The sequence below is a fragment of the Thermobia domestica genome, chromosome 1, assembly GCF_964235325.1.
Source record: "Thermobia domestica chromosome 1, izTheDome1.hap1.1, whole genome shotgun sequence".
NCBI lineage: Eukaryota > Metazoa > Arthropoda > Insecta > Zygentoma > Lepismatidae > Thermobia > Thermobia domestica.
The window spans coordinates 1,738,785-1,752,219 of NC_137454.1; the positions used below are offsets into that span (position 1 = coordinate 1,738,785).

Sequence of the window (13,435 nt, forward strand, 5' to 3'; positions counted from 1 at the left end):
GAAGGTCAGTTGTTGGTGTGAATATATCCAACATACTACTTGGTTGTGGCAGTTCAGTTGCGTAAGAACAGTGACGTCCACAGAGCGTCATAAGGACGTGTATGCCGTACGAGTTCAAACTAGGGTCAAACGCCGCTGCAGCGGGGCGGAAGATGTGCCAGGCCTTCTAGTAACATAGTCAGCTTGAGATGTGGTAAGTACAAAGACGAAATAATCGCCAATAAGAAAAAAAAATCTCTTTCATGTTTATTTTTGCAGTCTCCCTAGTCTAACTAAATTGATATATTAGTTACACAAATTCTTTACATTCTTGATATCATAAAGAAGTTCCCCAAATTAGTATCATCAATACGTTAAGATCTGCATTTTTATGCACATTCTACAGGGTGTGACAAATAGGTACGGAAAAATTTCAGGGGTCGATTCCTTATGGGTAGACAAGTAAAAGAGTTCATATGACTATATGTCGGGAAATGCATCATTACAGAGTTACGGCCATTGAGCTGCCTGGCGGTGTGCAGTAATCACATTCTGGACGCCTCTCGATGTGACTCAATTTAAACCTCAATAGCTCAGCTTCTAATTAAGCTAGGAAGGTAATTTTGGTATCAATGTCTTCCTGAATGATAAAACTACGTGTAAACCACCTACTGATATGGCATGTATGTCGTCGAGCGAGCGAACCTGTATCCATATCACCTGCAGCGAGTGAAGTCTTTGTCAGCAGCCGACTGCCTGCCGCGAGTACGCTTTTGCCAGTGATACCTCCAGCAGTACGCCGTTAATCTCATTTTCTCATCCGCAATAGTGTCTTTACAGATGAGGCTCAGTTCACACGAGAAAGCAGCGGACGATAATCCTGATGCGATCAGTTCCGGGAGACATTAAAAACAATTTACTCTTAGTGTGTGGGGCGGTATTGTTGGTAACACTTTACTACGCACACATATACTTCCTTAGAGGCTGACGAGAAACACCTATCAAGAGTTCCTGGAAACCTACATCCGGATGCATTGGATAACTTGCCCTTGGCTCTGCGTCTACCCATGAAAACACATATCAGTGGAAATCTCCAATCCCTCAGGAAGACATTGATACCAAAATTATCTTCCGAGCTTAATTAGAAACTGCCCTATTAAGGTTTAAATTGAGGCACATTGAGGGGCGTCCAGAATGTGACTATTTCACACCGTTAGGCGGCTCAATGGCCGTAACTCTGTAAAGATATATTTCCTGACGTATGGTCATATGAACTTTTTTTTACTTGTTAACCCTGTATATAAAGAATAAAACTTTTTACTTTTTTAATTACGTAAATTTAATATCACCAAGAATAAATTGAATTTAAGAAGTAATGAACATTTAAATTAACTTGAGTCATCTCCATGTTTCTAGTAGTAGCTAATTAGCAGTTTCATTTTACTCGATGCTTTCCCAGATATTTACAAGCTGCTAATTGGTTCTCTCATTATTAGGAAGATGGAGGTGAGTGAAGTTGTTTTAATAAGTTTATTGTATATTATTGTACAATCCGCGGCAAAAAACCTGCAACATGAGGAAGTAAATTTATTGTGAAACTACGTCTAACAGCACAGGGAATGAACATAACGTCTAAGTGGAACGAATCACGCCAGGATAAACCTCGGCCTCCTCCCGTGCACACTTATTTTGGAGCAAAAGACTTCGTCATTTCACAATAAACTTATATGCTCATGTTGCAGGTTTTTTGCCGCGGATTGTACAATCGATATTGCAAACCCTTTATCATCGCTTGCTTGATTTTCGTCTGTAGCATAGTTCAATGCGAGAGAATATGAATAATAAATAGGCAAAGGAAAATGTTACCACCCTCTCAAATGTGTAAGTTTCTCAACATTTAACTATGTGAATGGTACTGGAAGTATGAAAAGAATTGAGGAAACTGCCATTGCGATTGTAATAAAATTTTATTAATAGAATACCAGCTTCTATATAACAAACAATTCATTAAAAAAACAGACCTATCAAAAATATAGGAAATTATACAGCCTTTTATCAAAAGTATAGGAAAGTGTACAGCCTTAATACGTTTATGGACATAAAAATAGCGAACTTGTACCATTATAACTTGGAAGTCACAGAAGTGTTAACTGGCACAATATGCTCATAAGGTGGTGTAATATTCGCTATAATTTGAGCATCATACAGGGAACGAAATTCAATGCGATGAAGTTTTTCACACTGCCTTCTCGACTCAGCCATTGTTAAGTCCGTTTCTAGGGAAGGCTTGTCTTCAACTAAGTCTGGTTCTTGTGGATACAAACTGTCCCCTGCAAAATATTAAAACTTAGTTGGTCTTGTTTGCAATTATTATTTAAACTATAATAGTACGCTTTAACTTGAGACTCACCTTAAGGCGCCGATTAGTAGTTAAGTAAACCTCTCAAAATGCAATAAATCAGAAAAGATTGCCATCTGAATCTCCTTCATATATATTTAACTTAATTTCTATCTGGAAATGAGAAAATCAGAAAAAAAAAAAAAAAAACTCCTTATTGTAGAGATTTTCTAGAATAAATTTCGTGAAAGAATACAGTAGTATAAGCCCCACTATAATGCGCTACATCAGCGAAATTTGACACCGTGAGGTAAAAGGCGAGGAGTTCCTGACCTTTAGCTCATTGCCCTTAGTGACGTTGGATCGTGAGAATATTCTCGACGTCTGAATAGGGAGAGAAAAAAAAACAAAACAAAAAAAAAAAAAAAAAAAAAAAACGAGACGTGTGGGAGTAGGGTACTGGGAGAACGGGAAGATGAAAAGAATCTTCTTCGTGGAAATATTCTTATGGAAGCGTGAAAAACAAAACGAAATTATAAAAGATTAAAAACAAATGTAGAGAGATGTAGGAACGGAAATGATTTTGAAAGTCCTTGTGATCATGGGAATATGAAATGTAGCTATCGCAGTAAACCAAAGAAAGAAGCTCAAGATGAGACGTGGGAAAGGAAATGAGTTTTTAAAGTTTTTGTGATCCGAAGGAACCTTCTCATGGAAGCATAAGAAAGAAAACAAAATGAAACGGAAATGCTTTTTAACTCTTCAGGTCAAGTTATACTCTTATTGTGGTTACTCTTTAAATCTTGGTGTGTGATGATGAATTGATCTTGGAAACTAATGATCTCGGGTTATACCCTGTTAATATTTTCGACAATAAGTTTCGTCAAATATACAAGATTATTTTCGTTTCCGTTCGTGGTTGTAGTAGAAATTAAAGAGCAATGGGGAAAGATAGACATTTACATTTCAGTTGCAAGAAGTCGAAGTTTACCACCTTTCTTACTATTTAGATCCCGACGTACACTTCGATTATCATAATCTGCCCGTTTTTAGCATAAACCAATGTTTCACTTTCTAATGGGGAATCCAATAATTTTATCGCTTCACCGTACAAATACGCAGTGTTGACCTCCAACTTCGTATGTCAAGAGGGAAATGCCTACAGTAATGTACTATGCACGGAGAAACTGATTGATTGAAAACTCATCTGCCGTTATCTGCAAAGTATTTTTTTTTTTCTTATTTGTTTTATCAATACTAGATTTAACTCCTACACTTAACTATTTTTATTGCTATTATTTAAACAAACAAACAAAAAATTCTAAACTTCCCACGATTAACCTTAAATGAAGATTTAGCGTACAGGGCACAACGTATACAAAATGCCTGTATACGGTTTGCTTATAATCTCAAACGATTAAATCATTTAACTCCACACTACAGAAAGCTGGGCCTTTTGAAACTTGCCGGTAGACGTTATTTGCATCGACTCACATTTCTCTTTAAGGCTTTGCGCTCTCAATAACTCTCGTACTTATTTCAACGATTACAACCATTAAGTGCTTATCACGACCACGATACGAGATCACGTATAAATAAACTCCTTTCTCTTCCCCTTCACTTGTCGAAATATTACTCGAAATCGTTCTTTGCATCCACTATCCGTGCGTGGAATGACCTTCCACCCAACATACGACAATCACAATCAATCAATCAATGTATTCAAGAAGTCGGTTAAGCAAACTATGCATAGATCTCTCGAGACTTACTGACATCTGACAATAATGCTGGTTTTTATTCTTCTTAGTTTTTATTTATTTCTCTAAATGTATCTGAATATATGTTCATTAGTAATAATTTCTGTGCCCGTTTTTTTTTTTTTTTTTTATTTATTATTCTATAAATACTTGATATTATCATATTAATCCTGGTCATTGCATGGTCAAGTGGGAAACAAGGCATGGTTAACTTTAACTTCGCCATGCAAAATAAGACTAAATAAATAAATAAACTGCTTATGCAAAGGCGATGAGTGATTATTAATGAAAAAATCATGATGGAATGCGCATGAGGGAGGAAGGAAACAATCCCGAGAAAACCGACGGAACCATGCCCACGACAGTGTTTCTCTTTTAAAAAGAAGACAACGAAGTCCAGTTACAATTATTCTGCTGTGCAAGTCATCATAATGGCATGGTATTTCTTTTTATCTGGAAGGAAGTTCAATTTAAGGCTACTTTAATTAGAAACAGAAGGAAAAAATATTGTTTGTGGCGTGCGGAAGAACCGTGCGTAGAAGGGCCATTGAGAGAGGAAAATGAAAACCGCCAAGTTTTAGCTATAATAAGAAAAAAAATAACATTATTGGTCACTTAATTAACCATTCAGAATGGACCTCGACACTACTGAAACTAAAAGTTGAAGGAAGAACCGGACGTGGAAGGCCAAAAATGCATCAGAAGTGGATAATTATATCATTGACTAAATAATCATAAAATGTGATTCTCTACGTTGGCCATCACGCTCTGCTTAAGGATAGATAGTAGAAGCTGAATTTGATGTAACATTTTAAACGAGTTTAAAATCTATGAAGTCGAGATAAGCCTTATGTATACCTGGCATAAGTCTTATGAGTCCATCCTTCGCGATAACTTGAACGGGCATCCACAGTTCACAGCCTTTGTTGTTTCTCTTTGATGCAAACTCAATGACCTGAGTAGCGTCGGTGAAGTTAAGCAGCCTCGAGAGTTCGTAGCACTGCGGCGGGGGCAGCCAGATCTCTTCTCTTTGGTATTTTTCCAGACACTCCCTAGGAGTTAACCACTGCAATTATATAAAGAACAAAAGTAGACACTTCTATGAAAATACTTTAAAAGCAATATAACAACAGGGTCGGCCCTAGGCAATTTGCCGACCCCCTTTCTCCAGAAAGAACAAATCTTAAAAGCCATGATTTTAAGTATGTTACCCAATCATGGACGAAGGAGAGAGATAGGGCACTCGCACCCAGAAAGGCCTAAATACTACAAACACAATCTCGTGTTTGTTTCTTTAAATAATAATCTAATATATTAGTGAAAGATAAAGCAAGCACACTTGCAAAGGAAACATAACAATCCTTTTTTATAGAATTCAATATCGTGCTTCAATCTCAATATATCAGTTTGCAGCTCCAGTGCAACTAGCTCTTTTGTATTTATTTCTTGATTTTCCATTTTCCTTCTACATCTGTTAAATCTTTTTAAAAAAACCTGTTTCCACCTTCAATGATAAGGAACTTGTTTGTGACAAAAACAAGACTAGTTTTTTCATATCAAAACTGTGATAACGTACTAAATGGAACAGTGTTCCTTATTGTTCGAGAATTGAGTTCTTGTATTTGTCAATAATCAAGAAATTCATGCTGGGACTTGTTTGACCATTTGCTTTGGACTGTCCATGTGACCTTAAACTAATGCAACATAAACGTGATTTATGAATGTAGTAATCAAATAGAAGGACAGTTTAGTAACTTTAACTACCATAATCATGAAGTCTTTTTCCGACAAGAAATATTTATTTGAAATAATAGTTATGACAAATTCTGCCGCCCCATGTAGAGACGCCCCTGCATAACAAGCTTAGTATATGTTTAAATTAATTTTATATTGATACAAATTTATAAAAGATGAAACGAGAAAGATATGTTACGATAAATATAAAATGCAAACTACCAGAGGAAATCGAACAATTCAGTCGGCTTCATGTCTTGACACAAGATCCGTAATTTTCTGTAGAATTTTCTTGGGTTTATTCGCACAATCCCTGACAATATAGTACCACTTGACCTAAAGATCCAGGTATAGTTAGGAACACACTTTTAATAATTAGCTCTAGATCATTCAAACCTCAGTGTTGCACAGTGTATTATTGAGAAATTTTATATTACTACGGGATTTTTGAATATCAAAAGCAGTCGGTTGAATTTCAACGTTTCACCATCGCCGTGGTTATGAAACGACTATGACAATCCATTATTTAAAACTAGTACTTTCCAATAAGTGTGTCGCGCAATCCCATAAAGTGTTGTGAAATCTAACAATTTAAGAATCGTAAACATTTGATTAGTTAAAATAAAGTCTGAGTCAGACTGTTCCAGTGACAGCAACAATAATCAGAACTACAGAGTCACTATTTTTAGAAACTTTAGGCTTACATCATTATAATTTTTATTATTGTTAATAAAAGACAAAGACGTGGGCGTTCAGAAGATCTAAACCATTACTCGGGTGATTATATTACAAGTTATACTTGAAGAAGAAAAAAACCATGCAATCAGTAAAACTAGGCTTGAGTTAAACTGTTTGCGGCCTTCTTTTGAAACCCTATTCTGCGCCACTAGTTTTATGGTTTTAAAGTAGAATGTTTTTAGTTTTGTTTTCAGCAGTAAACCTTTATATGAAATTATAGCATTGTAGTTACGTACGAGAAAAAAAAAAAAAAAAAGACTGAAAGCGCGCGGCCGTTCCTAGGCGTAGTAAAGAGTTCTTCCGGTAGGTAGGTCTAGTAGAGACCTTCTCAAATCAATTGCCCAAGCGGTGTCTGCGTAGGAGGTTGATATTTGATTGTAGTGTTGTTTTTCTCAACTGTTGTCGCTTGCCGTCTGCGAAATCGTTATGACAGATTTAAAGGAACAAACACTATGTCAGAAAATATGCTTCTTGCTTGCAACGGAAGATTACCAAATACTTTTTAACAGGCTTTGAAAAAGGATGCTATGAGTGCACACAAGTTTTCGAGTAGTTTGAGAGGTTTAAACATGAGGAAATCAATGTTGAGGATCATGTTTGTTCTCAGCACTCTTCATTATCTCAAAACGACGAAAACAGAAAAAATATCCGCCAAAAAATCAACAAGGACCGTTGTTTCACGATCGACGAAATTTCAGAACAGACAGCAGTGAGTTGGAGCTGGTGCCAGAGATTTCCAATGACAATTTGCAAAAGAGATGCGTTGCCGCCAAGTTTGTTCCTCGCCTGCTCTCTCACGAGTAGGCTATCGTTCTCTACCCTCGGTATTTGCGTCCTAGCCACTTGAGATTTTTTCTATTCCCGAGAATGAAAAAATTTAAAAGGGAGGCGTTTTGATTATGTGGATGGTGTAAAAAGAGCTTAGCAAATGGTACTGGACGATATCAAAGTTGAAGAGTTCCAGTGAGAAAGAAGACTGGAGAATTGCAATGCATCTAATTGAGATTACTTTGAAGCAGACTAAAAGTAAATTGAAAAAAAAAAAGAAAAGAAAGAAAGAAAGAAAAAAGATCCCTTGTATACATACGCACGCTGAAGAATATATTTCTGAATCCAAAACGAGTTTTTCTGTCGCAATTTCGTGCTCACAATTGATTTTAGCGTAGTTTTATACTAAGTTCTGAAAAAAATGTGTATCCACTACATGCTCTAGATGCATTCTTTTGTTTTTCTTCGATAAAAATTGTAGGGTTATCTTGTAATGGACCTGTTTGATCCATTACAGCATTTTGTGTGATTTTGTCTGTGTGCGCCCATTTTCCTTATATTAACCAAATTTAAATGTTATTAATTATTGTTAACGTTGAATTGATTCATTATATCAATCTAATCTCCAAAGTAAAAGATGACATGAAATTTATCTGCACCATTGAAATGTTGGCAAAATTGATAGTGAAATTAATGCCTATTTTTATTCTTTTTCTTTGCATGACAATTGAAGTCTGATCGTTTTATGTTAAAAAAAAAGAGAATAGTTTTGGTATGTAGAAAAATGGGTGATTGAAGTGTGATACATATACGTTTCCTTCTAAAGTGATAAATTTTATGCTTAAATAATGTCCAGCTAAATCTAAACGTCCGGAATCCGTAAGGATTCCGTGAATGGAATATATTCCTTTCCTCGTATTTGTATATTTGATAACCATATCAGGAACTTGCTGTTTAATCCTAAATTAGGTTAAACAAATGGCAAATAGCAGTCACAGTTTTAATATTGACAGTCAGGGGCTGATTCTGTTGTACAATGCGTTGGTTTTATATTAATGTAATTGCGTGTCTAGTGTGCTTCATGTTGTTAAAAGAGATCATTTATGATATATTCAGCGACGAAGATTGTTAATTATAGTACATATAAATATTTGATGAAGTGAATAAATAAATGAATAAAAATATGAAATAAGCTATGATAATTATGTGTATTGTATACGTAAAATAATGATTCTCCTTAGGCGCTTGATGGCTAATGTAAACGTGAGTTGTACGTGGAATCATATGTCGCATCAGAAACTGCATACGCCCCTTAACCTAATTGGAGCTAAATAAAGAGTGATCGTTAAGTATTCCTGATATGTTATAATGCTTTGTGTTTTCTTCTCCTGGTGTGGCTTTCCTGCGTGATGCAACTTATCTGCAGTCTACAATCTGAAAAGCTGATGAAATTAATCACTTTGTGATCTGGCATATCATCAGCCAACAAATATAAGCAGTCCAGAAAGAGAGGACTAGTACAATCTTAGGTTCAGAAATATACGTACGTACTTCACGAGCGATATATTAAACACATGGAAATACAAATTATTTATGTCTGTCATAGCCCCTTATTTCTAATGCCCATACGTCAGGGTAAATGAAAAACTGTTTAGGTCCAAAAATTTGATGGAATCGTCTTATACAGGCTGTATTCTTTTCAGTTGAATTTACGTAATAAGAATGCCACAATCGGTAACACCACGTAACAATACTGTTGTTTTCTTAAAATATAGTAAAAAATCATGTAAAATGCTCATAATGGGAAAGTGAAGAAAGAAAAAAACCATTAAAAATAAAAGACAGACACGTATCTGATGTCATCAATGCACATTCCATGGAAATGGTTCACCTCACTTTCTCTCAGCTATGTTTTGATCGCAATTTCATTTAATCAAAACGCATGGATGAATATGAAACGTTCTTCCGGATGACTAAGCAAGCTTTCACATGTCCACATGTTTGCTTCTGGATTGATCGTAACTATCAAATAAACATGTTTAAATTTCACCTTTTTATATTTTAAGAGAAAAATAAACTTATACAAGTCCCATTCACATTAAATAAGACTTTTATATATATATATATATATATTTTATAGTGATAGTCAACATTAGTGAAATTCTAATTTTAAAAACATTCCGGTTCCTACATGTTTTTCTTTCCCCAATGTTCGCATGAGCTGTTTTTGAACGTCATACTTGTGATTCTAGGATTACAGTAGTCTGCAAATTTAAAAGGAAAAGAGCTTCCTAGTGTCTATGTGAATGGAGTACGCGACCTTTGCGCAGACGACTTGGGTTCGATTCCCGGCAGGAGCTGCGTTTGGATTCCACGTTAATGTGTATGTCCACATCTCATATAGATTTGCTCTGAAAGGAACGCTAAACTCAAATCAAATAAATCAATAAATAACGAGACACGAACACTAACAATATAAAATATTCTGTTTTGCCGATTAGACTAATTTTCGTTGAGTATTGAATCTTTTCAATTTAAATTCTGTAAACCAAAAGGCACCAGAGATGATATGGGATTAATGGGAATTATATTATTTCACGTCGTTTTTGATCTATATTTATTAATGTTAACCCTACTAAAGCCATAGTCTAAATATATTGTATTTTCACCGGTTGTAATACATTAATGAAAATCGAGCCCGTTATGCACGTATTCACCCATAAGGTAGCTACTAACCAGAGTTTACTATCTGAAGTGAATGTGCTAACTCATGACGCGATGATATAGAAAATCCGAGAATTAAAAGTTCCACATAATTGCGAAATTTACGTTACCACAGCACGTGAGTCATGTTACTTTGGAACACAAATGTGGAAGCAATGAAAACGTGTGGGACTAGGCTATAACGTCTTCAGTAACGTACAGATAGATAATTCAACACCTAAGGTAAGCAACTGTAGGATATATATATAGAGTTTTGGGCTATCTTTATGTATATACTCGCCTACGCCGGCGGGCCTGCTCCCTACGGAGTAGCCTCTCGCTACGACTCGGGGCCTCTGCTGCGCACCTCACCTAAGTCAGTCAGAAAGGATTCGTGCTTTTTAGTGACCACATAGCATAATACATAGCTAGCGTCCTGGTTAGCGTCTTTTCCACAAAACATCTTATCGTGTACATACACTGAAGCCCCCTTAAAGTGAATCTGAACAGAGTAATGCAAGTCCACACTCCAAAAATGAATGTTTAACAGGAAGAAAGTCGATTTACTGAAAAAGAAATACATATGCAATGTATTTATTAATAAATTTGCACCGTGAAATGTTCCTCCACCAGTGGAATTTAATAACGTACAAGATTATCTTTCATATGAACTCACTCATATTAACTGTGAGCGACTTTTCTAAATCACTACCCAAAATATGAAAAAGAAGCGGAGTTGGCACACATCTTGGAAAGGTTACCGGTAAAATTCAATACTCTGCATGAAAGGACATATGTATAAGGAAAAAAATTTCTGCAGACGACAGAATTAAATACAAAGTAATCTAGCTGTATTTTTGGGCTTTAAAAGTATAGAGTCACTAGTACTTTACGACGGATTTAAATAAGGGATATCGCTTCTCGATTAGGGGGGCAGCTTTCTCAGCTACTTTTCTGCGATATTCTCAGATTTGTTCGTTTTATGGTTCCATACATTAACATGGATTACGTTAGGTTGCCAATATTTAATTCACACAGTACGGCCGAGCGAGCGTTAGCGAATTGAAGCCGGGTTAGAGCCCCGCAGGGCACGTTGTTTTCTGTGTTCGTTACTAGTAGTTTACCTTCTTTTCTCACATACGTCACTTTTACCTTTACGGGTGCACACGTCCCTGAAAATATTTTCTTGAGTAATAGAAGATCAAAATGAAAATAGCAACCAAAACTGTTTTTTTACAAATTATGGCCCCCATCTTGAAACTGTTACCAAAATAAGTGAGTGCATATGAAAGATGACTGTATTAGTGTATTTGTGTACAGTATACAGGAGGTGTATTTCATGCTTAGAATTGAAGTATTACTACCACGAAACCACAAAAAGTGCTATTGCAACTCATACCATTGTCAAAACCCACTGTTTTGATTAACCTCGCTTATACGTATATCCGTAGTCGCTGACCCGTCGCTCCCTTTGAACGCACCCCTCACTGACCTGCCAGCTTCGCCCTGCCCTGACTGATAACAGTTGTGCTTTTGTGACCACCTACCACGGGTTGAACTGTTTCCTGCACTGTAATTTTTATGCTATAGACCCCTACATCTGAACGCCGTAATGACACGCAAATGATTGTAACTTTTCAACAAAATGACTTCTGTTGTCTCCCTTGAATTTTATGTGTTAACTTGGCCTATGTTTAGTGAAGGGGTCCAGCTCATTCCTCTAAAAAAAATGTTACAATTTTTGTAACTTCGGCTCACATTCGGTTAGTTTACGGTAGGTTAGGTTAGTTTAGTTTAGTTTATGTTATATTAGTGTAGGGGTCACGCATAATTTTCCAAAAAGATTATAGAATTTAGCTTATTTCTACTAATATTAAGTTAGTTCAGGTTAGTTTATGTTAGATTTGGTTACGTTATGTTACGTCTAAGTACTTGCATCATTCATTTCTGCAGTAATTTTATTTAGTTTTTTACGTGCTTCTGGACCCCCTGTACCAAACATACTCCGTTAACTTAAATGAGGTAATGTGATGTCGCCCACTGCAAATCTTTTGGAGAACACTAAGTAGGAAATTAGTAAAAGAATTATCTTTTTAACAATTATTTCGAGTTGTGTGCCAAAACTTGTTCTGCACGAAAGCGTGCAGTTTTATTATATGGATCCATAGTATAAGGAGGAGTAGGAGCAGGGGTAGTAGTAGGAACGGGTTAGAAGCCCCGCAGGGGTTGGTTGGGTTCTGTTCTCGACATAAAATGCGCAAATTAAAGACTTGCCCAAATTTTTCTGTACATTTTATAATCCGTGGATCCGTATAGTAAAACTGCACCCACGAATCATATATATATATATACAAAAAATCATATATATATATACAAAAAAATTTGAAACGAAATGAACCTGGGAATTTAAAACCCCTCTCTTTAAACTTTGTGTAGGCTACGCCTCTACTTGAAAATAAGCACGTTGGGTAGTAGCTACCTACCTGTAATTTCACTGTTTCTAAATTGTCTGCTGCCACCGGAGGCATTTGATCGAAAGCAGCTAAGAAAAAGGCCGTATCGAATCTTTTTCCTTTCATGTTAGTAGGTGTAAGCCAATTACTCCAAACTTTTAATGCCCACACATCAGGGTAACACTGAAAATGTTTACAGAGGTCCAAAAATTTGGCGGGATCATTTCGTACAGCCCGCTGCCATTCCTTTAAGTTATACCCTGCTAAATAAGAGGCCCATAAACTACTTCCTTTCTCTGTATGCACCAAGGAATTTTTACATATTAACAGACCACATTCTTCGAAAGTTTCTCGCAATGCTGAAATACGCAAGGATATAGATTTCATCAATTCATTACTCTCAGCATTAGACGTAAATATCGGTGAATGTGAATTGCTATGACATATCAGATCATTAAAATGTTCTTCTTTAAAACCAAAACTTTTAAATAATTCCAGCCAGTGTGAACTGGCATCTGCACGCTCTATTTTTCCGCCAGGAAAAACGTAACCACTGGGCATAAAACGACTCGTTTCACTTCTCTGTAAAGTTAATACTTTATAATTGCATTGACCTCGATTGGACATAACACCTGTTTTCACATCGCCAGTATTTCTACTTAATTCAATGTGGCTATCTTCACTTTTCACTCTTTGGGTTTTCAATACATTTGTTGGATTTTGATACGAAAATGATTTTCCTACAATAATTAGACTGGAAGCCTCTTTCCAATAACGACCAGCCATTATTTTAGTTTGATCTTTATTGAAAGTTGCTGTAAACTGTCATGTAGCAACGTCGATGATATCCGTATTTTAGTTGTTTGTATATATATTTTTTACTCTCGAAATAACTATCGTCAGCTCTTTTAACTCCGAACTTCGAGAAACAGCTGAGCTCAATCACAACAAACCACGTCTACGTC

General features: G+C 36.1%; 1 protein-coding gene across 1 annotated transcript; it reads right to left on the reverse strand.

The window, feature by feature from the left end:
• Nucleotides 1-1,927: 1,927 nt before the first annotated feature.
• On the reverse strand, nucleotides 1,928-13,430 carry LOC145683057 (acyl-coenzyme A diphosphatase NUDT19-like). The gene is made up of 3 exons (XM_081754418.1): nucleotides 12,501-13,430; nucleotides 4,933-5,140; nucleotides 1,928-2,309 (listed from the first exon to the last, which is right to left on the reverse strand). The coding sequence occupies exons 1-3, from the start codon at nucleotides 13,254-13,256 to the stop codon at nucleotides 2,101-2,103; spliced, it is 1,173 nt and encodes a 390-aa protein (XP_081610544.1). The 5' UTR covers nucleotides 13,257-13,430; the 3' UTR covers nucleotides 1,928-2,100.
• Between the last annotated feature and the right edge of the window lie 5 nt (nucleotides 13,431-13,435).